General features: G+C 45.0%; 1 protein-coding gene and 1 long non-coding RNA gene across 7 annotated transcripts; one reads left to right on the forward strand and one right to left on the reverse strand.

The window, feature by feature from the left end:
* Window positions 1-13: 13 nt before the first annotated feature.
* On the reverse strand, window positions 14-26,327 carry BEST2 (bestrophin 2). Of its 6 annotated transcripts, none has more exons than XM_081180361.1 (10): window positions 25,840-26,327; window positions 9,550-9,731; window positions 8,340-8,434; window positions 7,088-7,321; window positions 5,995-6,149; window positions 3,856-3,933; window positions 2,816-2,968; window positions 2,421-2,501; window positions 1,535-1,689; window positions 14-1,150 (listed from the first exon to the last, which is right to left on the reverse strand). In XM_081180361.1, exons 1-10 carry the CDS (start codon window positions 25,918-25,920, stop codon window positions 538-540), a joined length of 1,827 nt encoding a protein of 608 aa, XP_081036487.1. In that variant the 5' UTR covers window positions 25,921-26,327; the 3' UTR covers window positions 14-537. The 6 variants fall into 6 exon arrangements, with proteins under 6 accessions (XP_081036487.1, XP_081036492.1, XP_081036490.1 ...); XM_081180366.1 differs by lacking the exon at window positions 25,840-26,327 and adding an exon at window positions 25,794-25,813; XM_081180364.1 differs by lacking the exon at window positions 25,840-26,327 and adding an exon at window positions 19,668-19,923.
* On the forward strand, window positions 1,656-26,918 carry LOC308579484. Its single transcript, XR_014004497.1, has 2 exons — window positions 1,656-1,727; window positions 26,371-26,918. It is a non-coding gene; the product is annotated as an uncharacterized lncRNA (long non-coding RNA).
* The last annotated feature ends 955 nt before the right edge of the window (window positions 26,919-27,873 follow it).

Consider the following 27,873-nt stretch of genomic DNA (forward strand, 5'->3'; position numbering starts at 1 on the left):
AGGCCACAAAACATTACTCTAAACTAAATACCATTTAATAAAATACTATAAAAGCATGGATTTTAAAACATAGTAGATCCACACAGAGGCGTTTGGGTAGTAAGCACAGAAGTGATTACCTCCTTTCATGTTCACCATCTGATGATTACAGAAAGGAATGAGATGCAATAACCAGCTGCAGCTTTGGGTAAATATAGGACAGAATAGTACCTTTAGGAGTAGCTCAGTGTCCATGATTGCCCCTGCACGTTCAGTTAGGGGCTGCAGATGCAAGTCAAGAACACATGGGGGGCAGGGGGGGACAGAAATAGAGGCCTGATTAACAGAATCCTCCTGACTCCTTATAAAGTGGCCCCACATTACAATGTCATTAAAAACCAGGTGTCTAGCAGGGGCCACGAATTCAAATTTTCCTTTAGCAGCTGCAAGGACTATCAGTCTTCACTGATTTCCTGTCCTGAGGCCTCAGATTGAACTGTGCCATGGGCCACCCTTCGTAATGGCTCCACTCAACCCTGTGGAGGCTGAAGTAATAGCTTATGCCACATTCTCCTCCTCGATAGGGCTCTGAAGCCAGTGGGGGTAATTGGCTGGCGGAAGACCCTTGCTGGAGGCCTCCTTTGAGCTGTGAAAGAAGGGGGCATCTGAAGAGCCGTGGTCTAGGAGAGGCTGAGACGAGTCGGTATCTGTTGCTGCAGGGATAGACATGTCCACAAGGGGCACTGGATCCTGGGGGTTGGCCACAGCACTGTCATGGCCTAGCGAGGTCTGAGCTGGGCCACTGGGCTCGCCTGCGGGATCCTCAGAGAGGTCCTTGTGTGTCTCAGTGCCCAGGCCAGTGACATCAGACCCAAGGTCTCCCTCCCCCTCAGAGTTGAAGTGAATGCTGTTGATGGGCACAGACTGCCCAGAAGGCCCACAGGTACAGTCCGTGGTCTGCGTATCCTGGCAGAGGCAGCTGTAGGTAGTGGATGCTTCGGAAACACAGCTGTTCTTGCGCCTCAGCAGAGACAGCCGGCGTCCAAAGCCGCCAGGCGCAGGGGCTGTGGATAGCAGGCGGTTCAAGAGGTGCGCAGGGACATGGCGGCTGTGTTCATAGCCTTCTGCGATGTCCTCTAGGGGCTGGAACTGCATGTCTTCCTTGGCTAGGCTGGAAATCGAGGAGGGGAGTAGTTAAAGGGAGTAGCTTCACCACCACAAGTTGCAGAAGAGCTTGCTTTGTGGTGCAGAGATCTTCTCTATTGCCCTCAGACACCTCACTAGTGCTCTGGAATGAGAGGGGATATCTATGGCGTAGTATAAATGGGGATCTGAATTTGTGCAACCAGCAGGGGCTCCATGTGTGCTGGAAGAAGAGCCCTCGCCCTACCCCAAATGAGCAGGGAGGAATGGCCAAAAGGAGAAAGCAAGCTCCAGTTTCACAGACTGAAAACTGCTCCCACCGACGGAATCCCTCCTTCTCTCCCCAACCCTCTACCCAACCAGGACCACCGTCATTCCCTTTCCTTACCACAGAATGAGAAGTTTGGCTTACGTCATATCAAAAGTGGAACCCTGGAACGACGGCTGTTGCAAGAGGAAAACGGTGGCTGCAGTATATGGGGCGCGGGGGTTGGAGGCATCCCAGTACCGATCCTTCTCCAGAAGAGGCAGGTCCCCATACATCTCGTCCACTGCCATCATGGAGACCTGCAAAGGAAGGGAGGACTTCAGGAGTCACCACCAAAGTAAGTGAATACCAGCCTAGGTGTATGCATGCTTGTTGGTTAGTCGTTTAGTCATGTCCGACTCTTCATGACCCCATGGACCAGAGCACACCAGGCACTTCTGTCTTCCACTGCCTCCCGCAGTTTTGTCAAACTCATGCTGGTAGCTTCGAGAACACTGTCCAACCATCTCGTCCTCTGTCGTCCCCTTCTCCTTGTGCCTTCCATCTTTCCCAACATCAGGGTCTTTTCCAGGGAGTCTTCTCTTCTCATGAGGTGGCCAAAATATTGGAGCCTCAGCTTCACGATCTGTCCTTCCAGTGAGCACTCAGGGCTGATTTCCTTAAGAATGGTTTGATTTTCTTGCAGTCCATGGGACTCTCAAGAGTCTCCTCCAGCACCAGTATGGAAATCTGACATTTAGGGCCTAGTTTTAGATTTCCAACTGGAAGGTAATCCTTCACATGATTGGGAGTTCAGTGAGGGCAAGGGAATGTTTAACCAATAATAAAAAATATTGTTCCAACATCTGAATCCATGAGGAAGGCAGAATGCCCACGTACTAGGTGTCTAAATGCTGATTTGCTATTCAATTCCCACTGTTAACTACAAAAGCAATAATCGGGTGCTGCTAAGTTGCCCAAGTCTGGAAGCATCCTTGATCTGTTTTACAAGTGTTGCTTTATTCAGCAGAAAAGAGGAGAGCAGAGTTACCTGGAAATTCCTGTCAATCAGCAGGTTGGTTTCAAAGTCATCATCGTCCTCCCCAAAAGGGTTGATGAGCTGCTCAGCCACCTGTAAGATATTTGGAGGCACAGTAAAAAGAGGGGCACACATGTGCCCAGCCTCCTTATTTGTTGCCATCAATATGGTAACAGACATGGCAAAGGTGTGCAGTATTAAACATCCTTCCTTCCTTCCTTCCTTCCTTCCTTCCTTCCTTCCTTCCTTCCTTCCTTCCTTCCTTCCTTCCTTCCTGACACTTGTTAAATCACCCAGCAGCTGATTCATGGACCATCCCTCTGCCCCTGATTTATTTTCCAATCTGTAGGAAGGTGTCCCATAATGACAGTCCTTACACATCTTAAACTACCTCCTGTCTGCCATACCTTTAGCCACCCAACATAGAAGAAGAATTGCAGCAGGGTGAAAACAGGGACCCACAGATCCAGGTCATGTCCTTTGTAGCCCTGGCCTGGGTCAAGGAACTGCCGCCCAATCAGACAAGAAACGAAGAAGCTGTACACAGCAATGGTAACCACCTGTCAGAGCAGAGCAAGAAAAAGCAGGTAGAGAGGCTGAAGGGGGGGGGGGAGTTGCAGAATTTAGGAGCCCTGTTTTTTAGCCCTAGTTCAGTCTTATAGGCTGTTTACTGAGGACCAAACAATTCATCTGTGATTTAATCCCTAATAATTTATCCTCTGTGCGTGGAATCAGGGATGCTAAGCAGCAGTAATATAAGAGGTTCAACCTTGTCCTAATGTATGTTTGTATTAAATAGGGTAGTTTCTAATTTTCAGCAGCTTTTTATTCTTGAATAGATATGAATGAGTTAAGATCCTTCACACCATACTCAGTTGCTAGTGTGACTTAGTACCACTACTTCCCATATAAACATACTGAAGGAGAAGAAACACGTTATTCCTCTTTAATCACCCTAAATGTGACTATAGAAAGGCGTTTAGCGTGCGTAAAAGCCAGATAACTGGGTTTTTGTTTTTGTTTTAATGATCCTGAGTACATTCCTTGAAATAGTGATTGTAAGCACACAACTAGAGGCTGCTCTGGATTAATCTAGCATGAGATCCTCAAAATGTGCTTTAGAATAGCCAAACCTCAGCTGTCCTCATATAACATTAGGATCTGTGCGTTACTGCTCTACATATAAGGCTTGCTCCATGGTGTGATGAATTTTCTGGGGTGGGGCTGGGCTAACCGCTGGGCTAGACATGCCATGTTGGGCTGTGTGAAACTTAGCTGGGATGCAAATTCCCTGATATATGATGTGCTTGTTCAGTGGCTTCAGTGCTTTTGACACTATGCATGCCTTTGGGTGAAATAACTACCAACGTTTGGAAGCAGGTGGTTCATCATATGAGCTCAAATGGATGTAGTTGGGCTTGCTGACTGCTTTGGGTCCTTAACTCACCTGAGTGTAGACTAGTGGTACACTGATCCAATCATAGTGGTAGAGCATGCTGCAGTTTCCACGAAAAAGGTTCAGTTCCTGAAAGAATAAAACAGCCATCTCTAAGGGCTAAGCACTGAAACTTCTGCCTAACTAGAACTTTTCAGTCCATCTTCAGACCTGGTTTCAGCTCAGAAACGGCTTTGGTTGTCCTGATGGATGATCTATGCTAGGAGAAGAACAGAAGGAATGCGACCCTGCTAATTTCTCCTGGACCTTTGATACCATTGACTATGGTATCCTTCTGAATATGGTATTAGGGTTGGGGACTGGAAATATGATGTCCCAGTGGTTCCACTCCTGCTTGGAAGGCCACTTCCAGAAAGTGATGCCGGGAGACCCCATGGCATTTATGTTGTAAGGTCCCCAAGAATTCCACCTTGTATACCATGCTTTTCACCATCTGTATGAAGCTATTGGGAGAGGTCGTATGAAGATTATGGGTGAGGTGTCATCAATATGCAGATGACACCCAACTCTAGTCTAATTTTCACCTGAGTCACATGAAGCAGTGAAAGTGCTGAACTGGTGTCTTGAATTGGTAATGGGCTGAGTGAAGGCCAATAAACTGAAATTTAGGCTGCAGTCACAAGAGAGTTTATTATGCAATTGGTACTGCTCATGCACATATGTTTTTCACTGGGTCCACAAGATGTCCACCATCATCAAAATGCAAGCCCATCCTTTTTTAAAAATTTAATCTGGATTTTCCCTTCATGCAGAAAATCCTTTAGGCAATAATAACCAATTATATATCCACAGTCACCCCTGGTGAGAAAACTCATTAATTATTAGGGTGGTGTGGGGCATAGTTTGTCACATGAGTGATGTTGTTTCAGTAGGTGGCCTCTATCACAACACCCACATATTATCCTGCTCCTCAACTGAACACAACCTAGCCATTTTTTCCCTGGCAGCAGAAATGACATGTGTGTGCTTATTTCCAGTTGCCACATAATGAAGGCATATTCCAAATTCAGCAATGGTAGCTGTTCTCAAGATCTCCACCCAGTACATATGGGGGATTACCTTGGAGACTAATCACAGTACACATACCAAGCTTCTTTTAAATATATACACACACATATGCAACACCTACTATATCTTGCGTAAGTTTTATAAATTCAAGTAAATATTACTCTTGCACAATAGCCTAGTATTAAACATTAGAACAAAATGATTCAATATTGCCACATACACAATGCAAGCCTCCATTTTGCCTGTTGCGAAACATGATAGCTAAAACTGGTAATGTTTGCTCTTGAACACTTATTGGAATTTTTTTTTTTTTTAGGTGACTGAGCTCACCAGTATAGAAATCCATTTGTAAATTTTCATAAAACAATTAGAGGAACCAGGCTTGACAGGAAGGGTAAGATTTTTATGTAAGCTAACAGGGAGCATGGGTCACAAAAGAAACCTTGCACTAAAGGATCTTGTTCTGGAGGTGCTCCTATCATCATCATCAAATTTATATGTTCACCTTGACTCGCAGGTGAACAGCTTAAAATTAAAAACAGTTAAAGCATATTATGATCACAGGAATAGGATGGGCCCTGAAAACACACACCTCAGGTGTGAAAGGTATACCGTATTTTTCGCCCTATAGGACGCACTTTTTCCCCTCCAAAAATGAAGGGGAAATGTGTGTGCGTCCTATGGGGCGAATGCAGGCTTTCGCTGAAGCCTGGAGAGCGAGAGCGGTTGGTGCACACCGACCCCTCTCGCTCTCCAGGCTTCACGGACCTCTCCTCAAGCAGCGGGAACGCTCCCGCTGCTTGGGGAGAGTTGCCGGCATCCCGAAGCCTGCGCGCGCTGAGATCAGCGCGTCCAGGCTTCGCGGACCTCTCCGCAAGCAGCGGGAGCCAGCGCTGGGCTCCCACAGCTTGCAGAGAGCTGCCTGTTTGGGGGCTGGGGTCGGGGGAAGCTCGGGCCGCCCCAGCCCCGCGCCTGGGGGGAAAATAATTTTTTTCCCTTTATTTCCCCCCAAAAAAACTAGGTGCGCCTTATGGGATGGTGCGTCCTATAGGGCGAAAAATACGGTAAATGCAGAATAACTATTACATCTATAGTCTGGAGGACAAGGATTTTCCACCTCACCTCCATGAGTAACTTGAGAGCACAGTTATCACGTATGCGGCCTTCTTTGCGTGCCTGTGCAGCTAAGTTGGTAAACCAGACACAGGGGACCCAGTATCTGTTGTAGGAAGTGTTCAGATTCTCGTATTTCTTGCGCTCCTCACGAGTCATGAACCCTGTTAGATGCAATAGAGGTTATGCAGCCAATGCCATAATACTCTATTTAGAAGGTCCATAGTGCAATCTTATACTGAAGAACTGCACTCTGAAAGGCTATAGGCTTTTGAAGAAGCCTTGAAGAAGGACACAAGATATGTAGTAAAACTCACACTAAATGCAATATGCTCTGCTTACAGGCGGTCCACTTTATATGCTGCATAATCGTGGCATTCCGAAATGACATATTCTAGATTAAAAGTTATGCCTAGCATTGCTTAAAAAAAAACCCCACAACTTTAAAATTTCCCAATTTCATTCTAACAAATGGGCAAGGGCAGGGGCACACCTACCTCTTGCAGGCTTTCCCACATGCTCTCATCCTTATAAGCTTTATAAGCTTAGTGCAGAGCAGAGGCTTTCAACTTTTTTGAGTCCACAGCTCCCTTGACCAACTACATTCTTTCTGCGGCTCCCCTGTGGGGCTCAGGAGCCCAGTTATGTCACCCCTTGCCTGCAGAGCTGGCAGCCTCTCATCCTTTTTCAAACACCTTCTCTTGTGGAGTGTTCCCTCAGCCTCCTCTCCCGTCTCCTTGGGAGTCCTCTGGGCAGCTGCTGCTGCCATCCCTGGTCTCTGAGCTGCCCCCTCTGCCCCAAAGAGAGGTGCCTCCTCCCACTGCCCCACAGGGGCCTGGAGAGCACCCCCTGGCCAGCCCCAGAGGCACCATGCGCCTGAGGAGATTATAACCAGGGCTGCTGCAATAAACAGCTGTGCAAGCCTTTGGGATGCAGAAACGCAAGAGGGCATGAGAAGAGGGAGGGAAGGAAAGAGGGAGGGAGGGAGGCCAGTGTTGCCCACGGCACCCTTGACCATCATTCAAGGCACCCCAGGGTGCCACGGCACACTGGTTGAAAACCACTGGCTTAGTGGGAAGGAAGGTCTCCCTTCTGCACTCACCTGCCTCCACCACATGGTCTATGGTGGGGAAACGCTTGAACACAGCGATGCTGACTGAGCGAAGAATCAAGACGGCAGAAAGGCTGCAGTACCGCATGAGAGTTCGCCGGTAAAGGCGCCCCTTCTCGTCAGTGCCGTGCACGTTCCCAGAGATGGCACACATCAGGCGGTCTGGCATAGGCATGCAGGTGTACTGACTCCACCAGCGGTTCACCACCAGTGTCACATAGAACCCTAAATGAACCCAGGAGATGGGGAGGGATTGCATTAGAATTCTAACCCATGACATGCTGCTAAGTCAGGCAGCCTCACTCTGAGATAAAACAGGAATGCTTCACTTGAACCAGGATTGAGGACGCCCCCTGCCCACACATTATGAAAGACAGAGCTCGGTTCTGGTAACATTAAACAGTAAATGCAAGAGAAACTGGCCACAAAACATTGCAGCATGGAATGCCTCTGTTCAGCTTTCCAGTCCCTCCATTCTATTCTCCCCACTGATTTTCTTACATCCCCACCCAAAAAAAATACCCCACAACAGGCAGACAGCATTCCATGCCCACTGTGCTGCTTTTAGATGCCCCTCAGCATTCAGTACCCACTGGGCATGCTCAATCTTCACTGGGCCATTTTGGGATGTCCCCTCCTCTGAGATTTTCTTTCTATACTTCCGCATGCCTGCTTGATACCTCCCCTTTTCTGTGTATGGGTGGTGCCATTTTGGCTACATATAAGGACTACTGCTCAGAGAAGGGAGTTTGCTTGCTGCCAGTACACATGACATTACTCTGAGCACGTGCAGAGTTCCTTTCTCTCATTGCCAATATGTTCAGGATCAAGGACATGGAGTGTCTTGGGCAGCTCTTCCTGGCTTCCAAAGAGCTCTGAGCTCCACCAGGCCTAATTGTGGAAGTTAGCTGCTGAGTATAACATACACAAGTCACCCATACTCTACCCAGTTTCCAGATGAAGTAATTAAAGTCCATAATACCCTATTATCACCATACTGTTGATTTGATAGACTGGGGGGGGGGGTCCTATCACACCCAACTCTAAACCAGAAGCATTTCTAATGCTTAAAAAATGAGCCTGTATTATAGTCTGACACCCTTGCAGTACGCAAAGGGCAAGCAGTAAATTGGATTAGGCATGGATGAAGTTTGTGCCCTGGAAGCCAGCGTTGTGATGGGCATATGGATAAGGAAAGAGCATGTGCTCCTTTAGGAAAGGAGCTGGTGTTCAAGCATCTCACCCAGGACAAAGGAGACAGGGATGAGATTGGCATAGTTGTCACAGTAAATCACCACCTTTTCGAAGTCCCTTTTCTGATTCTCACTTAAGACGAAGCTAGAGGTGGGAATAAGAATGAGAGAAGGATTAAGAAGGATGCATATTTCCCAAAGGGGTTGGCAGCACATTTGCTGAGAGCCACCTGCTTGCACTCTTGTAAGGGGAGAATCTAAATGCATTCTGAAGGGCAAGTGAGGGCTGTTTTAAAAAACAGGACATAAATCCTGCGGCAACTTTATACATCAGAGCAACCTTTGCCAACCTGGTTGTCTCCAAAACATTTGGAGTATGCAACTTCCATCAGCTCCACCTGGTCTCAAACATATGTGGACAACCAGGTTGGCAAAGACTGCACTAGAGTGCTAGAATCACACAACTGCTGTGAGCTGAGGACTTCTGTATCATACATAATATATGCAAAGAGCTAGGCTGACTCACAAAAATGGGTGGTTGTATATCATACACACACACACATATATATATACAAACACACTTCTGCTATAAGTGAGTGGTGTGTGTGATAAGGTGACTGCCCAAACTGCAAGTTGAATTGGTGCCACTCCAGATCTGCTGCTCACAGGAGGTCCTCTCTAGTCGTCAGCAGGATAGCAAAATGCCCAAAACTAAGCAAGGGTTTCAAAAGTAGCAAAATCAGTCACCCTGATCTGGGGTTGAGAAGTGGAGAAGTGCAATTTGAACTTGGAGAGGAGGAAGCGTGCAGCCAGCAGAACCCAGAAAGAGTGGGTTCTACTGCATAATTACAGTTGTGAAAGGGGGTGAGGCTGGGCAATGCAATATTTATATATGTCCTGCCCATCCCACTCCAGTGTGTTAAGTTTCAACTATGGCTGGTTAGACCAAGTTTGTTACAAGGGCTGTGCAAAATTAAAAAAAAAAACCACCAAAACAGGTTGCCGATCAAAATGCCAAACATTGTCCTCCATCCTGCCAAATAAAGGCATGCTCCTGAACAAACAATTCTTATATGAGGTTTCTAATTTAAAGACACCACTAAGGGAAAACTATGCCTTCTCTTGGGAAATTAGTGTATTTCCAGAGAGTGGATCCAAGTGATAACTATTTGAAGAGCCCTGAATTTTGGTGGCGCGAGTTTGACACACCAAAGGTCATCTAGGGTAGATATGAGACTGTTCTTCCATCTTCTGACTTACCGATATGTAACACTAAGTCCCAGGTACGAAAGAGAGAAGACCAAGAACTCCTTGTAGAGCAACTTGTAGATGCTTCCACGCCAGAGGGTCAGTAGTTTGTAGAAGCCACCGAAGCGAGCGTTGGCCACGCGGGCTGTGTAGGTGACAGTCATGGTACAGCCAGGCAGAGAGACACAGTGGGTCTGCAGTGTGGGGAGGAGCAGAATCAGAGTTTCAATCATTTCAAATATCTACATCAGCAGCACCATCTCTGGCTGCGAACACACCATATATTTAAAGCAATACCCCCCCAAAGAATCCTGGGAACCGTAGTTTGATAAGGGTGCCAAGAATTGTAGCTCTGTGGGTGATAAGCTACAGTTCCCAGGATTCTTGGGGGGATGTCGTGTGCTTTAAATGCATTGTACATATGTAGCCTCACAGCTTGCCTTGTAGAAAGCTTATGGGTGCTTCAACAACCCCAGGAGTGAGATCATGCATGAACTCCCTCTTCATCCAGCACTCCTTCCCACAGATAAGGGGGTCATCAATCTTGTATGTTCTTCACAAAAGGTAGTGGTGCAGTTGGGTAATCTTAGACTTTGGCCTTAATGTTCTTGTGTGTGTGCATGGGGCTTTTAGATGATAATGTGTACTACTTGATTTACTTCAAAACGTGGTAAACTGGACGTGCTGCACTAGGGCAGGGGGAGCTCCCCTTCATTCTGCTGTGTGAAGCTCTAGACATCCACCTCAATGTGCTGCCTTGACAGCAGTGGCGTAGCGTGGGGGGTGCAGGGGGGGGGCCGGCCGCACCAGGCGCAACATCTGGGGGTTAGGGTTAGGGGGCGCAAATCTACGGGTTAGGGGGCGCAAATCCACGGGTTAGGGGGCGCAAATTACTTGCCTTGCCCCGGGTGCTGACAACCCACGATACGCCACTGCTTGACAGCACTACTGACAAAAGGGAACTCGTATCTCCTGTGGATTCTCTCTCTCTCTCTCTCTCTCTCTCTGTGTGTGTGTGTGTGTATGTGTGTGTGTAGAAAGCTTCTATTCCATGGTTGGGTGACCGTGGTAGGGGCCAGGTGCTGCCTCAAAATTTGCACAAAAAACAACAACAAAACATACTGCATGTAGCATAAAGTATAGGTAAAGGGACCCCTGTCCATTAGGTCCAGTCGTGGCCGACTCTGGCGCTCATCTCGCTTTATTGGCCAAGGGAGCCGGCATACAGCTTCCGGGTCATGTGGCCAGCATGACTAGCATACCTACCCTCTAAACCAGGCATAGGCAAACTCAGCCCTCCAGATGTTTTGTGACTACAACTCCTACCACCCCTGACCACTGGTCCTGTTATCTATGGATGATGGGAGTTGTAGTCCCAAAACATCTGGAGGGCCAAGTTTGCCTATGCCTGCTATCAACTGACTCTCAAACGTTTTGTATTATTCCAGCCCTCCTGCACAACAGTGTAAATACTGGAATGATCTCAATTTTAGAGTTTGATAACTTTCACAGTCAAAATATAACTGTAATTGCTGTAATGCATTGCTACAACACTAAACATTCCCTTCAAAGAGCAGATTACCAAGTTACAAAGTAGTTATTATATTAAACGTTATCATATTGAATGTCCCAAGATCCATATTAGCCAACTGATATGCCACAACATAGTGGCCAGCCTTTGAGTTCTCTGGCTAAATGGTAAAGTTTGCACAATGCTCTGTGACATTTTGGTTCGCCTAAGAAAACTACTGCCCTAACATAGATTTTTTATTTCTTTCTTACGGGTCAACAAAGCTACCTTCACTTTTTGTGGGACTTTGAGAATACTGAAACTTTAGGAGTGTTTGATGAAAAGTTTCCCACACTCCTGGTTGTATGATTAGGACTCGGCTGAATGAACGGAAAGCAGTACGGCTATACACACAAAAAGTGTATAACTGTGGAGTCTTCCATAACAGACCCTTGTTTTGACTGTGGGGACCCTGCCAATTTTTCAGCTTCTGCTTCAGATCAGAGGGATCAAGTGTGCAGGTAGCTGGTAGTGGGTCAGCATGCTTCTAAGAAATCCTCTAAATTGATTTAAGTATCTTGCATGGCTTATTGTAGTATGAGTTTTTGCCAGTAACAGTGTTACATCTCATAAAATAAGCTGCAGTCAAGCAAATCTTATGCAAAAGCTTTGAGTCGTAGTATCTCTCAAAGGCGTTTGCTGTAGTTTCCACAGATATAAGGAAAGGGCTGTTGTTCAGTGACAGAGCATGTGTGGAAGATCCCAGATTCAATCCCGGGTATCTTCATGTAAGGCTGGGAAAGACTGCTGGTTAGAAATATTGGGGAGTCATTCCCCAGTCAATAGTGTAGACACTATTAAGCTAGATGGGCCAGTGGGTTTGACTCAGTACAGTGGTACCTCGGGTTAAGTATTTAATTCGTTCTGGAAGTCTGTCTTAACCTGAAACTATTCTTAACCTGAAGCACCACTTTAGCTAATGGGGCCTCCTGCTGCTGCCGCGCCGCCGGAGCACGATTTCTGTTCTCATCCTGAAGCAAAGTTCTTAACCCAAGGTACTATTTCTGGGTTAGCGGAGACTGTAACCTGAAGCGTATGTAACCTGAAGCGTATGTAACCTGAAGCGTATGTAACCTGAGGTACCACTGTATAAGGAAACTTCATATGTTCCTAACTACCAACCCATTTTGAATGGTAACTGAGACTTCAGAAGAATGTTATTGTTTTGACATGTTCTTGTTTTTTTTTTGGGGGGGGGGGTAGTCTGTATGCCTGAATCCCTTCTAATTCTTGAATCCAACAAGGATCTAAATGCTGGAATAGCCGGACAAGTTTATGGGTAATGACCCTTGGTAATGGGTCCTAAAGGGACACGGGTGGCGCTGTGGTCTAAACCACAGAGCCTAGGACTTGCCAATCAGAAGGTCAGAGGTTCGAATCCCCACGACTGGGTGAGCGCCCATTGCTAGGTCCCTGCTCCTGCCAACCTAGCAGTTTGAAAGCACGTCAAAGTGCAAGTAGATAAATAGGTACCGCTCTGGCAGGAAGGTAAACTGCGTTTCCGTGCGCTGCTCTGGTTCGCCAGAACCGGCTTAGTCATGCTGACCACATGACTCAGAAAAACTGTCTGCAGACAAACGCCGGCTCCCTCGGCCTATACAGCGAGATGAACACGCAACCCCAGAGTCGTCCACAACTGGACCTAATGGTCAGGGGTACCTTTACCTTTTTAATGGGTCCTAAAGGCAGCAAAGGAAATGGCTCTGTGCCAGATAGAAGATGGGCGAGGCCCCCTCCCTTAACTGTATGTTAGTTAGAAAGACAAAAGTCAGAGCTGTGTGTGTGAGCTAGAAGCTAGAAGGAGGAAGCAGGCTGGGCAGCTGAGAGACAGAGCCATGCCTGATTTCTGCTGGGATCCAAGGCAGTGGCTATGGGAAAAGCATGACCCTCTTGGGGTATTAATACTATGAGCTCCTCCAACATAGGCTCAGGTTGTATATATGAGTAAAAAACCATATATCATAAAGACAACAAAATCTTTGCTATCCCTCATTCCAAGGAAACTGAACTCTGGGTAAGTGCCTGGGATGTTGCACTGCTTGGAGACTGGGGTGGTGGGCAACATTAGATTAGAGGTATTGCCTCTTTGCTTTATTTCCTGGGGAAACTAGTGACTCCTTGGAGATTGCACAACAGTCCACTCGACCATGAAGGGCTTGCCAAAATGTACTTTGATGGAGGCCAATCATTCCCAAACACCCACCCACACCGTAATCCAGTTAGTGGCATATCCTCACCAGGCATGGCCTAGTAACAATTTTTAATCTGGTGCATTCCATTGAGAGATTCTTTGCTGCTGCTTATTTTTCCAAGGTGAATTGAGAAATCAAATCCCCCTCTGTGCAAACTGCAATCAAACTCTCCTGGCTTAACAAAGCTAGGCAAGGTCTTTGAAAGAGACCCACTTCCCAGGCTATCTAAATGAGCTCTTTCATTAATGAGTAATGCTGGGAGCTCCTCCCCCCCCTCCAAGATCTAAGGCTGGCTGTGACCACTGACAGAGGTTCGGCTGACAACAAATGCCCAAATATTTTGTTTGACTTTCCGTGCAAGCAGAGCAACTACCAGGGGGAAGAAGAAGAAAATTAAGGAGGGGTGTGTGAAGGAGAATACAGTATAACTATGTGTGGGAGAAAAGTGTCTTCGAGCCAAAACACTACTTTTAGAAGATGAGATGGCCCTTAAGTACTTAGAGCTGGAACTGAGGTAGCACTTCAGCCAACAGGCTTGCTTGTCAAGCAATCATGTTGGAGTCCCAAAACCTTCTCAGGAGAAGAGACTCCAGATGATTCTAGGACTCGAATCAGAGTGAAAACAGCATCCTAGCTGCAGGTAAGAGTTCTGTATAGAGCATCAGAGAATGGGAGATCCAAATTGATATGCAATGCACATATTTTTTAAAAAGTGATCACACATTGTTGTTTAGTTGTGACCCCATGAATCAGAGCATGCCTTGGAAACTCTCACTTTCTTCTCAAAGCTTCTCCTTTTTTATGTCCATGGAGTTTTCTTGGCAAAATACTGGAGTGGTTTGCCAGTTCCTTCTCTAGGTGGGTCACATTTAGTCTAATCACACATACATAGCGTTAAAAAAAGACCCACATTTGTGGGAAGTCATTTTTTTTTAAGACATGTTCCTGCTAAGGAACTATTAGTCTCTCTTTGCTTCCCTGAAAGTCTCCTGGCAAAGCCAGTAGCAGAGCCTCGACCCTCTATCCACCCTAGTAACCATCTTTTAAAAAGTTCAGATTCCCACACCCAGTTTCAACACATTCAGGTTTTAAATAAAAAGTTTAGTTTATTAACCAGTTTGCTGTTACATAACATGAAAAGCAACTGTTAAAGGATTACAGCTGTTAATGCCTGGCTTCTGTTACAAAGGTCTGTCCACCTGGGACAAAGTTTATACATGTTCCCATATTGTTACAAAAGAGTCATAATTTACTGAACAAAGCCCTGTGGGGTACCTGTGCTAAGTCTGTTATAGCACGAACAACAGGGGGCTATGTGAGAGACTCCAAGATGCCGCAGAACTGATTAATTAATTACTTATTAAATAACAAGTTATAAGGCAGTAATCCTATATACATTTAACAAGGATTTTCTGTATAGGCATGTTTAAGATTGCACTGTAAATATATGATTGCACTGCTCATGTATAGAGTTGGGTTGCAAATCATCATTTACACCCCTACCAGTCCAGGGTAGTTATTCTATCTACTTTCATATTTTTAAATTTTTAAAAAAAGATTACAGTACAATCTTGATTAAATTATGCATGCCCATTTATAGGGTGGCTTTTATTATTTCATTCATCACAACATCCCAGAGGTGGCTATAAATATTTCATTGTCTGACTAGCCAGCTAAGGGCGGAGAGAGGATGACACTCATGGTTATCTAGCAAGTCCATTGATGAGATAGGATTTCGGACCAGATTTCTGTTTGGTGGACTGCAATGACAGAGAAAGCCTACACCTCCAAGCAATTCATTGGGGCGAAACACCTCTGGTTTTCTGTCACCTTGATCACATACTAGTCTTTAAGAAGGAGAAAGCAAGTTCCGCTTCTCCTTTCCAGACCTTCATGCAGGCAAACTACACCACAAAGCAGATCTCACTGTAAGCAAAACATTTCTGATTGTCTGTTTTCATAGGAAAGAATAGTTAAAGAAGACACAGTTTTGCAACATCCATGAAACCAAAATTTCACAAGCTGAACGGAAAGTGGATGCAGGAGCAGGGCACAATTTAACCGGTTTTAACACTAACCTGTGCAAAAGGTTATCAGCTGATTTGGCTTCGCCCTCAGTGAGGGCAATTGCAGGGGAGAAGCAATCCAAAGAGCACAGACTCCCTTAGCAATTATCCCCAAATTCCACCTGGGAAGCAGCTCTTAGGCAAGGTGAAGAGAAGAGAAGAGAAGGCTGCTCTGACAGCCCCCACAGGTTTCTAAATACCTAAGTGCCTCTGTGCTGACCTTTTACATCTCTCCTAAAGGTAGACTCTTCTTTGATTGCTTGGCATCAGAAGCTAGAGGGAGGGGTGAGATGGGAGGGGTGAGAGGCTGGGCTGGCTGAAGGGTGCTTGCAGTTGCATTCCCTCCTAATTGTCAGGGGAAAGGAAGTAAATGTAACATGCAGCATGGCAACTCAAAGGACCTGAGATAGAACAGTCCGGGAAAGTGATTGAAATAATGTAGAAGCAGAAGAAGTGCAGATGAACGGTAAAATGTGAAAGGTTGGGAAACAAAAAGGGAAGGTTTGGAAGCCCTTGCAGCATAACCCTACATGTGCCTGCTCAGAAATGAGTCCAAATGAGTTAAATTAAATTTACCGTATTCCCATATAAGCTTGTATATAGGCATTGCAGCATTAGCAAGAGCATTGGAGCATCACTCAAGCTTGTAAGAAGAAAAAGGGTTTATTTCAGTAGGGAATTTGTAGAGAGGTGGGCAGAAAGTGTCCTACACAAAAATGAGAGGGGTGTCCTGGAGGAGGGAGCTCTAAAGCCTGGGTGCTGCGCTAAGGCCTCCCCAAAAGGCCTTGCCCTATGTTATCCACCCATCCAACCTGCCCCCCCCCCCGGATGGTGGCAGGGCATGGTGCAGCGTCTCTGCTGAGGATCTCACTGGTTGAACAAATTCAAGCGGGTGATGCTTTAAATTCCCTGGTCCAATGACTAGCACTTACCACTGAGCACAGAAACAAACCAAACACAATGCTGTAACCAGGAATGGCCAAACTTGGCCCTCCAGATGTTTTGGGACTACATTTCCCATCATCTCTGACAACTGGTCCTGTTAGCTAGGGATGATGGGAGTTGTAGTCCCAAAACATCTGGAAGGCCAAGTTTGGCCAAAGGAACCTAAAGATAAGAGCTCATGTACAGAAAGTGGGGGCTCCTTGTCAGGACAGGAGTCAGGAGTCTGATTAGTCATCATTTGTTTTTCTAGCCTACCCACCCCAAGGGCTCAATGCAGGTTACAATTTTAAAATGCACACCACACCAAATATCCAAAACTAATGTGTGACTTCAAGGCTTGGCTTGGGAACTGCAGCCTAATTATGAATTTGGTACATGAATTTGTGATATTCAGGACCTGCTCCCTTCTGTGCAGCTTCTTACTTTGCTAGCTCTTCCACCTCTTCAAGAAATCCTGTGCTGAATCCAAATCCTTAAAAACGCACACACTAAAAAACAAACAAAACAGCCCTTCTTCTCTGGAAACCTGATGGAACCACTCTCCTCACTGGGCCTAGTTCTCTTCCAGTGTTTGACAAGTCAACACCCACAGGGTTTGCCTTCTGGAACAGGGATGAACCAAGCAAACAGCCTTGATGCAGAAGAAACTAGTTGAGCGGGGAGAGAGAGAGAAAGGGAAGGATAACTTTTCTTTCCCCCACCCGTCTCAAACTGAGGAACTGCCAGGGTCTACACACATGAAAGGCTGAGTTCTTTCCTCAGCTCTAAAATGGAGGGTGTGCGTACCTTGTGATTAGAAAGGGATGATCGAGGAAACCACAATTTCCGCCTTCTCCCTGACCAGCTGCTGGATACAGAGCTGCAACCAACCACGCTCCTTGGTGGTAATCAATCCACCATATTAAATCGTATTTCTACCCAGCTCGTACTGATGACAAACACGCCACATTATACAAGTAAGGAGCTGGCACCCACCCATGCTGCCCACAAATAGCCCCTTTGAGAAGCAAGATGCCATGGGTGAGAGCCTGGAAAGAGGGACAAAGCAAGAAAAGCATGGCTGCCTGCATGAAGCCACACTTTGGACGTGGCTCCCTGTTGCCTAAGTTCTCTGTTGGCAAGAGGGCAGAAGGCCACTGCACACCAGGCTGAGGAGGAGGAGGATCACAGCAATCCTTTCCCTGAGATTCTAGTGACTAACTAAGGGTAGTTAACATGGTGCCTCCAGAAGTTGTTCACTTTCATAATCCCTGACCACTAGGATTTGGAGTCTACAACACCTGTAGAACACCACATTAGTTTCCACTGGCCTATAGGGAAGTGTAATTCACAGTATCTGAAATCCTTATTTATTCTTCTCTACCGTTAGTGATAAATCACTGTTATTCCCGTTTTGAAAACAAGGAACTGAGGCATAGAGGGAGTGGTTGGCTTGGTCAGGAGGATGCAAAATTCCCCTACAGGTGAGTTAGAGCTTGCATTTGCAGCACTCTAAAGTGAACTCTCTTTTCCTTGCATCTCACCATCAGTCCATTACTTTCTAGACATGATTGTGACACTCCCAGCTGCACCTCCTATTTAATCAAGACCTACCACTTAAGTGCCACAATTCAGCATCCATATCTATCTAGGCAACAGTAAGCAGCAGCCCAGACCCTTCCTACTACCCTGCAGCCCCCCTTGAACCCAATGCAAACCCCAGAGTCCATTCCAAACCTTGCAGAAACTCCTAGAGATGCCTCTGCATGCAGCGACTCCTGCTTTCCGTCTGCTGTGAGAACCTATGCTGCTTAAGCTGGGTGTACTATAAATTGGGCAGATACCTGCTAGAGCCCAACCCTAGCTGCTAAGTGGATGCAAACTCCAGATAAGTACTCTTTTAAGTGATCAAGCCAGCATGACAACCTTTCATTTTTGAGGCTGGGCACTAGGATTTGACCTTAAAAAAATGCATGCAAGATTCTAAAGATGCTTATAACGATTCCATTGCATGTATTTCTAACCCACAGTAAGAAAGAACTGTGCCAGGAGAGAACCAATAAAAGGAGAACTATCTGGCAAGAATTACAAAGAAAATTAGGAGAGAAGGACAAGGGTAAAATCCACTTATATTGTTTAGGACATGTTCATGTTACCGGCTTAAAATGCAGCTAGGTCACCCTCTTTTCTGAATTGAGATAAAAGCTGGTTTGCAGGGAGATACATCAAAATGCACTGTTTCCTAAGTAACATCATGATAGATAAAGGATAGATACGGATTGTGACTAATGTTGTGTGTACAATGCTTCACAAACCCATGGTAGGAGCACACTGGATGCAGAGTAAACATGAGTGTGTACACAGCCCAAGTCTTGGTGGGTTACACAAGGGGTGGGCAGACTTCAAGCTTGCAGAATCTACTGGTTTCTCCAGGAACCCTGAAGCCCACCAATCTGGGTGCTTCCAGACTGTCACTTTTTCATGGGAATGATTCATATCCATGCTGCAACTTTAGATTTATGTGGTTAGTGGGTTAAAGGACTCTGTTGCCTTAGTGCAATATATCAACTTTAAAAAGGAACATAACTTATTAAGTTTTGTAAAATTGACAAGAAAATGCATTGGAAAGTGTGGGATGAACAAATGACTAACAGGAAGATGTATAAACACTCCATAAGCAAGTCAGAATAAATGCAAGACAAATGCTCATTATCGTATAACTGTGCTTCCTGACAAACAAATCAGAAGGAACACTAGGTAAAGCTAGGATGCGGTTTCACCTGTGTCAGCTTGCACAAGCAAATTGGGATAAATATTCAATAAACAGGTAATATGGAGGGGCACTCAGAGGCAAGTGCAAACTTAATACTTTGTGATCAGTACTGGAATCAAGCTCAAATGCCTTCAAACAAAAATCCACTCCTGATGTTCCCCCATTCTTACAGGAAACCTAATTTGAAGCACAACAGCTTTTTAATGGTTGCTATTGTTAGACAATTGAGAGTCAGAGAGACTTGCTGAAATCTGCCTTCTGCCTGGCCCTGGCTTAGTTCTGCTAGGCACTCAACTGTACAGGCTTTTCCTGGCAAGTCAGAAGTCATATCAAGAACAGTACAGAGTGAGTGAGTGAGTGAGTGAGTGAGTGAGTGGAAGTAGAAAGTAGTGGGTGGGTTTTTACACAGCACCTGCAGTTACAACCACTAGGACAATATAAGATTTTGCTTGACATCATCCATTACTAGGCTCCTATACCTTGATCTGTGTAAACTTTGGGGTTAGAGTTCAGCCAGTGTACTACCTAAATGATGGCAACATAGGAAACTGCTTTATCCTGAATCAGACCATTGGTCCACCCAGCTCAGTATCGTCTACACTTACTGGTGGTAGTTGTCCAGGGTTTCAAACGTGGTTCTCTCCCAGCCCTATGTGGAGGTCCCAGGCATCTTCTGCATTCAAGGCAGGTGCTCTACCACTGATTTTTTTTCTCAGCCAAAGTTTGCCATCTAAGTCAGCAGTTTTGGCTTTGGGCTGCCTGTTCTAGCTTGTTAGCCCACTCTCCTCCTGCAGCAAAACATTGCTTGGAGTCAATCTCAGGTTAAGTGCCAAGGTTTTCCATTTCACAATAAGATGCTCTCTTCTGTCATCACCAGATCTGTTTGAATCCTCACGTGACTTGTCCTTGATGAGCCTGAAACTAGGCAACATCACAACCTATCAACAGTGTGTGTTTGTGTGAACATATGTACAATTATGTGTGTGGAAATGCCTATGGGTGTGTGTGCTTATGTGTTGTGGCACTGTCTGTTCAGTTATTGAATCTGCATTATCCAGATAGCAGCCCAATACAGATTTCTGTGCTGGAAGGACCATTGTTGAAGCCCAGTTCTGATACTCTCAATGACACGTCCATATTAGCAGAGTGTACATCTGGATAAAGAATGCATTGCCTATTCAATTATAGCATGGTTTCAGGGTCCAAGACAAATAGGTTTAGAATATGAAACTTTAACACAGATACGGGATATTACAAACCATTTTTTTCTACAGAACACGAATGAAATAACTTACGGTACTCTCTTCTCCTGTTCAAATATTTTTCACTCCCTTTTGTAGATTAATGAACTAGTGATCAATTTTAGCCTGCCTTTGATATATTGTGGTGTTTTTTTCTACACTTTGTGACTATCTGTAATTGCTTCTTGCTTTGCATTTTATATTAGAACTATTGCTTTACCCCAAACTGCCCCAACTTCCAGCCTGTGTCCCGTACTTTCAAACTTTTTACATCAGAGGCTAACCTGAGGCCATCCACCTGTTGCTGGTTGTTGACCACTGGCTGCAGCCAATGCGAGTTGGAGTCTAACAACATTTGGAGAGCCACAGGTTTGTCACTTCTGATTTAAAGTAAACTGTTGAGTGAAATTATTTGGAGCTTTGGACAAAGGTGTCACTGAATGCAGACCACAAATGCAGACCACTGCTTGTTTCCATCAATTAATTCCAGGGATGCAGTGGAAATGATGAGCATATACCTGGGAACAGTTCCAGGATGAATGAGAGGATACAAGTGGAAACTTAATCCTGGTATGACCAAAGTAAAGTTGCTTGGGAAGATTGCTTCTTTGGATGGAGGTTTGCAACTGCTTTTAGAGAGGGCTGAAGAATCAGATGCATATTGGAGTATTCCCTGACTCAGTATTATCAGTGGAATTGCAGGCGACAACAGTCACTAGGAGTGCCTTTTAGCAGTTTAGACAAATTATATACATATACTGTATGTATATGTGCAAAATCCCAGTTGCTGAAATACTTCTGGGGCCTAGCAGCAATTCTGCATCAGCTACAATGGCCACCCATTTGTACAGTGGTACCTTGGTTTAAGAACAGTCCTGTTTATGAATGATTCAGTTTATGAACTCCGCAAAACCTGAAGTAGTGTCACGGTTTGCGAACTTTACCTTGGTCTAAGAATGGAATCCGAATGGTGGAAGGGCACCGGCGGCAGGAGGCCTCATTAGGGAAAGCACGCATGGGTTTAAGAACGAATTTGGTTTAAGAACGGACTTCAGTAATGGATTAAGTTCATAAACCAAGGTACCACTATATCTCTAAAGTTTAAACTTATGAACAGTTTAAGACAAGGTTACTTGAATGACCACTTACACCCCAATGAACCTGCACCAGCTCAATAATTGCCTTCAAAGTATCACTCTCTGGCTTGGCACTAACTTCAACCAGGTTTCTAGGTAGCAGAATAGGATGGCTGACTGGTGCCTATGCATAAAATTTGCTTTTCTTTCTGTGTTTAACAAAATACCCCAGCTATAAATTCTAAGAAAGCTGCCATGTGCATTTCATGTTCAAAATTCCAGTCATGAATGCTGGGAGTTACACCACTTTTAAGTGTCCTCAGCAGAATTCCTTCAAGACTTGTGGTCTGTACTTACCATATATTTGTCACTGATTAAATTCTAAAGCAACTGTGGGAAGAAGCCTGATGGCCTCCAGCTGTTGCTGGACTACAACTCCCACCATCCCTGACCTGGCCTGGCTGGAGCCAACAGGAATTGAGGCTTCAGTAACAGGAGGGCAACAGGCTTCTCACTCTGTTTTAAAGGCTACCACGCCAGACGACCAGAAAACATGTTTCAGAGAAAAGTAATAAAGGAGTCTCTAAATAATGAACTCAGGCCAATTATTCTGATAAAATCTTACATCTTTGCATATTATTTTGAGACAAGGCTTCAAGACCTGCCTGTTTAAAATTTCTGCAGATGGAAGTTAAAGATCCTCACCTGCTGTTTTTACAAGGTGTGGGACACATCACTTGGTGTATCCAAAATCAAATTTTGTTTGAAGAAAGACAACATGAGGGACAGGAGCTACTGATTATATTATACGTTTATCATCACACATGTAATCCTAGACTTCTTCCAAAAATCTGAGGAGATGGAATTATTCCCATTTCATCGTCAGAACAAACACTTTGAGGGAGGTTTGGCAGAGATACAGTGATTTGCCCAACACCACATGCTCAAGCAGGAATCCAAAACGGAGGTCTTCACAATTCAACCCTGGCTTTTTATGGAAAAGAAACAGCTCTAATTTTTTTGTTGGTTGTATTGTTCTGCATATTTTTGGGTGGGGGAAGGATGAAGGAAATTAACAATAAATAATGGGAAAGTCACTCATTTTCCCACAGTGGTGGTGGTGGTGGGGAGTTTGAATGATGCTATCAGTATAGTTACATAACATATATAACCATCTTATTTAACAATTAAAACCACAGTTGGCTCCAATTATGAAGATGCTCAAGAATGTTGAGCCTCAGGTTTAGGAGTCAACATGTTTGTTCACCTAAGCCATACACACAGAGACAGAGACAGACAGGCAGGCAGGCAGGCAGACACACACACACACACACACACACACACACACACACACAAACACACACACACCCCTGCAGTGTGGTCATTGACAAATCTGTAGTGTTTTTGCTTGATGGAAGGCAGCATTTCCCTCTCAGAGTACAGCTGTGGCCATGCTGGGATGTTTTGGGTTGCTTGGCTAAGCAGCTGGTGCTAATGAGCTCCCCAACCTCTTGCTGGGGCAGACGCAGAGTTCTAGACAGGACCAAAGGAGCAGCTTACATAATGCTGCTGCTGCCACCACCACCACCCCGGGCATCCGTCTGAGCTGAACAACACACATATAAAGCCGTTGCACACACCTACAAGACGCTATGTTTCATAATGTGGTTCACATACTAATGGCAGCCAGTTCCGGGAGAGGGTGGGGAAGGAACAGGGCTAAGCTGGCACGCAGTACTGAAGGGGGAAAGAAATGAATCTGCAGCCGCTGCCAAACATTATGGTTACCCAAGAAGGGAGGGAGGGAGGGAGGCTTACCCCCTGGGCTTTGAGGTTTAAAAACAACCCTTTAAAAAAATTGTCCTTGTTCACCTGCCGATGCATATTAGCATTATCTAGCATTTGCCAGATTAAAAATAGGAACAGCTGCTTTTACTTATGCAAGAGAGCAAGAAGATAAAAGCAATTCCAAAGGAATCCACTTCCTTAGTCTCCCATTCCAGAAATACTTTTTTCTACACTTTGGGACCCACACAAATTTGTACATTCTTCAATGTGTCATAAAGGAATACTTCTAAGTCCACTTTTATAAAGTTTCAGATCCTGCTGTATAACTAGCAAATTTGTTAGTTTCATAAGAAGAAGAGTTTGGATTTGATATCCCGCTTTATCACTACCCGAAGGAGTCTCAAAGCGGCTAACATTCTCCTTTCCCTTCCTCCCTCACAACAAACACTCTGTGAGGTGAGTGAGGCTGAGAGACTTCAGAGGAGTGTGACTAGCCCAAGGTCACCCAGCAGCTGCATGTGGAGGAGCGGAGACACGAACCCGGTTCACCAGATTATGAGTCCACTGCTCTTAACCACACCACACTGGCTTAAGTGGGTTTTAAAAAAGCAACCCAATCTGACAGGTGATTCTGGAGAATATGCAAGGTATGATTGGAACACATTTTTAGAAGATGAAATATAGATGCAAGGGCAGGGGAGTGGGTGCTATGTATCTAGATTTTGAGCCCTTCTGTTGTTGCCAGAAGCCCAGCACTTTTTCCAGTGTTGGGGTAGAATGTTTCATCCCCTAGGTTCTACCCTTTTGGGGGAGGGGGATATTTCTGGACTCAGTATGCCTTGACTGCTTTAAAGTGAGCTTGAGAACCAGGAGGTTTTAAGAGCCAGCTCCCTATCCAGATGTGGAAACTAGAAGGCTACAGAAAAGGAGTATCAGCCTCAAGACTTCAAGCAGGACAGTTCCGTCCGTAAGCATTCTACAGAACAGACAGACTAATATATCTTACCCCACAAATGCTACAGTGGCTGGTGCTATTTTACCTACATTTTCACCCAAACTGAAACTTGAATACTCCAGCCTCCTGGAAGTTTTATGGGGAAGGGCTGTAGCGCAGTGGGGGAGCATCTGCTTTGACACAGAAGGTCTCAGATTCGGCACCTCCAGATAGGACTGGAAAAGATTCACAGCCTAAAAATCCTGGAGAGCTGCTGCCATTCAGTGTGGACAATACTAGGCTAGAGTTTGACCAAAGGTATAAGGCAGCCCCCTGGATTCACTGACGCCTCCAAGCCTTTCTCCAGCACCTATTTCAACAGTGTAGGGAAGTGGAATACTTAGTAGTTTATGGAAAACACACAAGGCTTTCTAAACATCTGGACTTCCCAGTTAGATCCAAAGCAGGAAAACAAACAAAAGGTATATCTCAGTGACATCCACTTTTTAACTTAATACCACACTCTAGAACAAGGACTTGCATCCCACTCCTGCTTAGCTGGTATCCTTGGCTGGGGCTCCCAGTGAGATCCTGTTGGCAGAAGCAAAAGCTGGCTGGCTGTCATTTTAAAATATATTACTGGTGTCCTTGCTATAAATGATGATCCCATTTCAGTCCTCTGGCAAGAATGGGGCAGGAGCAAAAAAGGGCAGGTCGTTAATGCGTTATTGGGACATTAGTAAACGAAAGTCAGTTAGCCAGGATGTTATGAAAACACAAGTCAACTGAATTACCTCATGCTTGAAATGTTTACATTACTAAAACATTTGAGAAACGTTTCTACTTTGGATAGGATGTATGATTTATGGAAGACTGGCTAGAGTATCCTGCCCCAGAGACATACTAGCTTGCATGCCAAAATGGCATGCCTTTAATATCCAATATCAAGCTACTCCTCCTTTTGTAGTTTTCTGCCTCGTTGTTGGACAGTGTTCTCGAAGCTACTAACATGAGTTTGTTCAAACTGCGGGAGGCAGTGGAAGACAGGAGTGCCTGGCATGCTCTGGTCCATGGGGTCACAAAGTGTCGGACACGACTAAACGACTAAACAGCAAACAACAACAAATCATGACAGCATTGGGTGACATTGTAGGTTCCCCACCTCCCTATTCTGTCTTAAACTCAGGAAAAATATAGCCCTGAAATATCAAACATAAGAAGACTCTAACAGTCCAAACTCTGGCCAGCTACCTTTCAAGGTATGGAAACCTGAGAGTTTATGTACATCGTCTGCCTGCTCACTTTAACATCCTACTGTTTTAAGAATGTGCAGTTGTGGAAGGGTCCATATACCTTCTTGGAGATGCAACTTCACATTAGTTCTTAGTATATATATGGAGGAAAACATGTAAACTGTGCCTTGGTAGAACAGTAAACTAGACACACTTATGCTAATATGCAATTGACATTATAGCCAACATATTCCACCAAGGAAGCTGCCTTGAACCAGGTCAGACTATTTGCTCACCTAGCCAAATATTGCCCACTCTGACTCTTCAGGGTCTTTAGGCAAGAAGTCTTTCCCATTATCCGCTGCCTGATCCTTCTAAATGGGCATGCCAGGTTTAACTAGGGACCTTATGCAAGCAAGCTAATCATGCAGTCTACCTCTGAGCTATGGTACAACCCTACTTTTCAAAGTTTTATTTCCCAGAAGATTAAAGTTGTTTCCACTCACCAGACAAAGTTCTGTACTCGGTAAATTACATGCTTCTAGGATCCCGCCTTCATACAAACTGTTAATCTCTCCAGGCTGCATGTGATGCAGCCCTCAAGTACTGCGCAGAATTGCGAATTCATTCATGCCTTGGTTTACAGTAGGACTGAAAGACCTGCAAGGATTTCGGCGGTGTTTTTGACATGCTCTTCCAGCTGTTCTGTCTGCACAAGCATTGCAGTTTGCCAGATGGAACAGTCTCCTCTCTGCCCCCCATGGGCTGTTCTGTAGGTTATGCCAACCCTCCTCCCAATAGCCAATTGCGAGGGGCACATGGGGGGAGCAAAGGAAGCCCTGTGGCACAATCTGAAGTGCAGGGCTGCTCTGACTGGGCTGGTTAGGCAGATCCTGCCATCCAGAGAGACTTTGGGTTTATTCAGTAACCGTAACTCTCATTCTACAAGCTATTTTTTTCATGTATTAGCTGTGCAACAAGCATTTGTTCCACAATTCCTACAATGAAAAGTGCTTCTATGCTTATCCCTCCCACAGGCAAAGAAATAAAGGCAAAGAGAACCAGATGCTGCTGCTGAGGTTCTGTGGGAAAACTGGGACTCTCTCTAGACCTTCCAATTTCACTGTCATACCCTGATTAATAAAAAAGGGAGCCAGAAAATGAATAATAGGCCTAATTAAAATAGGTATCCTTTTTTATAATACTGGTTTACACACTTTTAATGTTGGATTTTTGTATACTGCTTAGAGATTTTTAAAATATTTAATTGGTTTAGAAATGCTTTTACATAAATTAAAACAAAAAAATTCTAAACACCTGCACCAGGTTCCTAATTCCCTGGCATTTTGAAAACCACACAAAATACAAAGTCGGTGCAGCACAGTCGATGTACCCACATATGCCATTTCCCACGAAAGACTCAGAGTACCAAAGAATTCAGCTGCCTCTACATGTTGTGATTTTTTAAGATTCCTAGAATGTTGAGATGCAGAGTTGAAAAGCTTTTACTTATCTGGTAATCAATTTACTCTGAATTCAGCCATGCTAAGGAAGGCCTAAGCTTCGAGGGTGCAATGGGAGCCTGCCACCCCAAGCACCAAAGTAGTTATGGTGGATCATGCCCATGCTTTGCTAGCTCACCCACCTCATTGCCCATGGTCATAGAATACTCCCATTAAATGGTCCATTGCATTTTTAAGTCAAGTTTATTTTCCAGTTTCCTCTAAAATGAGAACAGGCAGTCAAGCTTGCTCCCATCCATTTGATCATACAATGGGATACAGTTTTACCTTGGTTTTCAAACAGCTTAGTTCTCACAACGTTTCGGCTCCCTGGAAGCGAGTGTTCTGGTTTGCGAACTATTTTTGGAAGCCGAACATCCAACAGGGCTTCTGATTGGCTGCAGGAAGCTCCTGCAGCCAATCAGAAGCCGCACTTTGGTTTCTGAATATTTTGGAAGTCGAACAGACTTCCGGAACGGATTCTGTTCAACTTCCAAGGTACGCTTGTACTTTTGAAAAAAGAAAACCCAACAACAGTTCAATGAGAAGCAGTTGGAACACAGGAAGCTGCCTTATACTGAGTCAGACTATTGGCCCATCTAGCTCAGGACTGTCTACACTGACAGCCAGTGGCTCTCTAGGATTTCAGAGAGATCTTCCAACCCAACCTGGGGATACTGGGGAACGAACCTAGTACTTTCTCCATGCAAAAATGATGCTCTACTATTGAGTCACAGTCCTTCCCTTAGGAGAATTTTGTCTCTGCCATAGACTGCTCTATATACACACATACACACACTTTGGACCATATATGCTATGATAATACTGACACTCCAGGGGACTAGAATGTATATATATGCTCAGAAAGCATAGAGGGGCATATTTTTCAACCGCCACATCTCTATTCCAATCCCTGTTTGTGAGACAGTATCTTCATCCTGGACCCATTTCACAACCTTAAGCAGGAGATTTTCAAGATGCTTCTGAGTCTCCCTTGCAGAACTTGAAACTGTCCCCTGCTGAAAATTCCCCAGCATA

The sequence above is a fragment of the Podarcis bocagei genome (genome assembly GCF_964188305.1).
Source record: "Podarcis bocagei genome assembly, chromosome: 2".
NCBI lineage: Eukaryota > Metazoa > Chordata > Lepidosauria > Squamata > Lacertidae > Podarcis > Podarcis bocagei.